The sequence below is a fragment of the Asparagus officinalis genome, chromosome 8 (assembly GCF_001876935.1).
Source record: "Asparagus officinalis chromosome 8, Aspof.V1, whole genome shotgun sequence".
NCBI lineage: Eukaryota > Viridiplantae > Streptophyta > Magnoliopsida > Asparagales > Asparagaceae > Asparagus > Asparagus officinalis.
In genome coordinates this window covers 82,928,217-82,931,413 of record NC_033801.1, presented here as the reverse complement: position 1 = coordinate 82,931,413, position 3,197 = coordinate 82,928,217, and the positions used below count along the sequence as shown (strand labels likewise).

The 3,197-nt window shown below is 31.1% G+C and overlaps 1 protein-coding gene across 1 annotated transcript in view; it reads left to right on the top strand.

Moving 5' to 3' along the window:
* The window catches only part of LOC109821447, a 3,716-nt gene continuing 3,367 nt past the window's right edge, over positions 2,849-3,197 (top strand). The window contains exon 1 of the mRNA XM_020387633.1: positions 2,849-3,052. Coding sequence (XP_020243222.1) covers positions 2,849-3,052 — 204 coding nt within the window. The remainder of the gene's footprint in view (positions 3,053-3,197) is intronic.

Sequence of the window (3,197 nt, the reverse complement as noted above, 5' to 3'; positions counted from 1 at the left end):
TAATATCTTATTATGATGCCTTTTTACCTTCATAACAGAGTGAAAGAATTGAGAACATTTATCACCATGTATGCCCCATCTGATACTAGCCTTTTGTCTGTAGAAGGAAGTTTCAAAATCCACCTTTCTTGTGTAGATGCTCGGACATTTTTTTCTCTTTAGAAATTAAATCTGAGTTGAATGGCTCATTCATCAACTGTTGCTGGACCTCAGTCAAATCCCCCTTTGCTCTTATGACCTGTTCACTGATATTCATAAAGTGCCTTTTATTTAAATCTTTTAAAACTGATTTGAGATTTTTTAGCTTTGTGACCAGTTTATACATATAGAATCCCCTAATATCAATGTCTCACACAGACTTAACAACAGCATGGAAACTAGGGTGCTTGATCCACATACTAAAAAATTTGAAAGGTTTTTTACCCTCACAAGTTTCATCGCCAATAGTTAACAAAGCTGGAGAGTGATCAGATAAACTTGGCACCAAGAAATCAACTTGACTAGAAATGTAATTAAGAATCCATTCCTCATTAACTATGATCCTGTCTAGTCTGCTCCAAATTCTGGCATTGGCCTCTTGTTTATTGCACCAGGTGAAGAAACATCCAGTAGACTTAAGATGATTCAATTGACAAGAGTTAATACACCTTGCAAAGTCTTCAGTATCAGAATTAGTGACTTGAGATCCCCCTAATTTCTCCTCACTGCTGATAACAACATTAAAGTCACCACCTACAATCCAAGGAGAGTTTACACTATGCTTGAGTAGTAAGAGATCATGCAAGAGAGCTTTCCTGCCAATTTGGTCATTCAAAGCATAGACAACAGTAGCAATGCAATAAAACTTGCCATCTTTAGAAGATATGGTGCATGTTATATATTGTTCAGTGGAGGAAGTGTATTGAACAGAAAGAACATTATCATCCCAAAGAATCCAAATTCTAGCTTTACTAGTAAGCTGAACATTAGAGATCCAACTCTAGTTTTTTGTCAATTTTTTTGCTATAATTTGCATCTTATTATTAGCTACTTTTGTTTCCAAAAAGAGATAAGAAGGAGAGCTCATAATCATGAATCAATTGCTTTACTATCACTTGCTTAGAGGATTTGTTCAATCCTCTAATATTCCATATGGCAAAATGCATACTTATTGAGTAGTCTTACCCCTGTCCACATTTGAGGGGTCAAACTGCTCCAGCAATGCAAACTGTGAAGCTTGAGAAAGAGTGGGAGCAAGACTACCATCATCCATGATTGATCTTCTAGCAACATAGTTTCTGGAAATACTAGTAAATCCACTGATATTAATTGAGGGAGAATGATAGCCAGAGTTTTGCTTTATAATACCAGTTTGACTAGAAGTTGGGGTATGTATTCCTGTAGAATTCTGCATTATAATATCAGCTTGACTGGAATTACCATAATTTTGCTTATTTCCCAGTGTTACTATTCAACAATTAATGATGATATTGAAGAATAAGTCGATTTTAAGAATATTGAACCATAGTTAAGTGTACACATTACTATTCCTAGGCAATATAGTTTATATATGCAGAAATTTTCAGACAATCTATATAGTTGTTAAAAAGATTTTGACTTTAATGTACTATTTTTTATAAATTATATTTAATGTGAACCCACCATATAATTTTGACTGTGGTCATCATAATTTTAATACGTTTGATTGATTGACTGTATACTCATATAGACCATAGATTACTTTACTTTCTCATATGAGCTCATATTTGATGCTTAATAATTTAAAGTATTACATTTAAATTTAATATAATAAGTAGTTCTAATAACATCTATTTATTTACCTACAGCCTAATACAATTTCAATTTCTAATTTTGCTGGAGATTTATTCCATAGTTACTCGAATCAAATTAGTAACTAAAATAATTATTATTTATGCTTAATTTAGGATGATTATAGTTGGTCACTCACTATAAAATTTTTATGAAGATATATACATTACTTTCTATAGCTATATGCACTACCCATGTATATTTTATAAATTAGTTCTTAATTTGACATATTAAATTACTTTTCTTTGTAGAAATTTCTATCTTGACTTTTAGACTGTGTAATCACTATATCACCATTCTAGCTTAGAAATGACCTAACTCGTAGTCAATTTGGGGGAATTTGGATAATTTTAAAAGAATTTGGGAGAGTTTAGAAGAGTTCTATTCATTTTAGGTTTTAGCACGCTATAGTAGGTGTATTAAAGTGGGGTGGGGACATTTCTATCATTTACTCTTTTTCTTAACGATGGGTTACTTTTTTAATGTCGAGAAACCCTAGGCATTATCTGAAGAGTTTTGAACCTCTGAATACTTAAGGGAAATTTGAGGAAAACCTTAGGGTATTAAGTGTAATTTACTCTATTATAAAAAAAAGTTACATGATATCGTACCAAAAAAGAGAAGCATTAATAGATTTGTAATATTGATTTATATAGAAAATAAGTCACATTTGTTGATTCTTTGTTTATATTTTTTAGTAAAATATTATGAAGTTGGTACTGTAGAATATTTCTGAATTGGGTTTTATTTATGATTATAATTAGAAAGTACGAAAAGTATAAAATTATCCAATGTCACATTGCTATAAAACTTATTTACCCTATACTTTTATTATGAAACTAGTTTAGGAATTGGCTAAAGTTAAACAATTTTTACTCACAAATATTAGGAAAACAAGGAAAAAAGCTTTGTTACTAAAACGTATATAATCTTTACTGAAATAAATCTATTAGTACGTGACTCATTTTATTTAGTAGTTTGATATTTTTATTTCTCTTTATTCAATGAATTAACTGATAGAAAGAATTATTTAATGCAGATGAGACCTAGCAGTTTTCCAGAAGGTATGACCATTAATTCAAATTTGCACAAGAACACCACTTGTCCACGTGGAACGGTTCTTATTCGCAGAACTACTAAGAATGATTTAATACATGCAAAAGCTCTTCAAAATCATGTTAAAAGACATGTTACGAGTTACCCATCGGAGAAAGAGAAAACTAGCATTGGAACTGGAAGTCATGTGAGTAGCCCACTTCATTTTGAATCGTTTACCTAGATTTACAGCAAGTTAATTTACAAATTTACATCGTTTTATGAAAGAGTTTTGCACTTGTGGCCTAAATAAGTTGTAAAAGGCTGAGAATGGCATTTAGACCAAAAAGAGA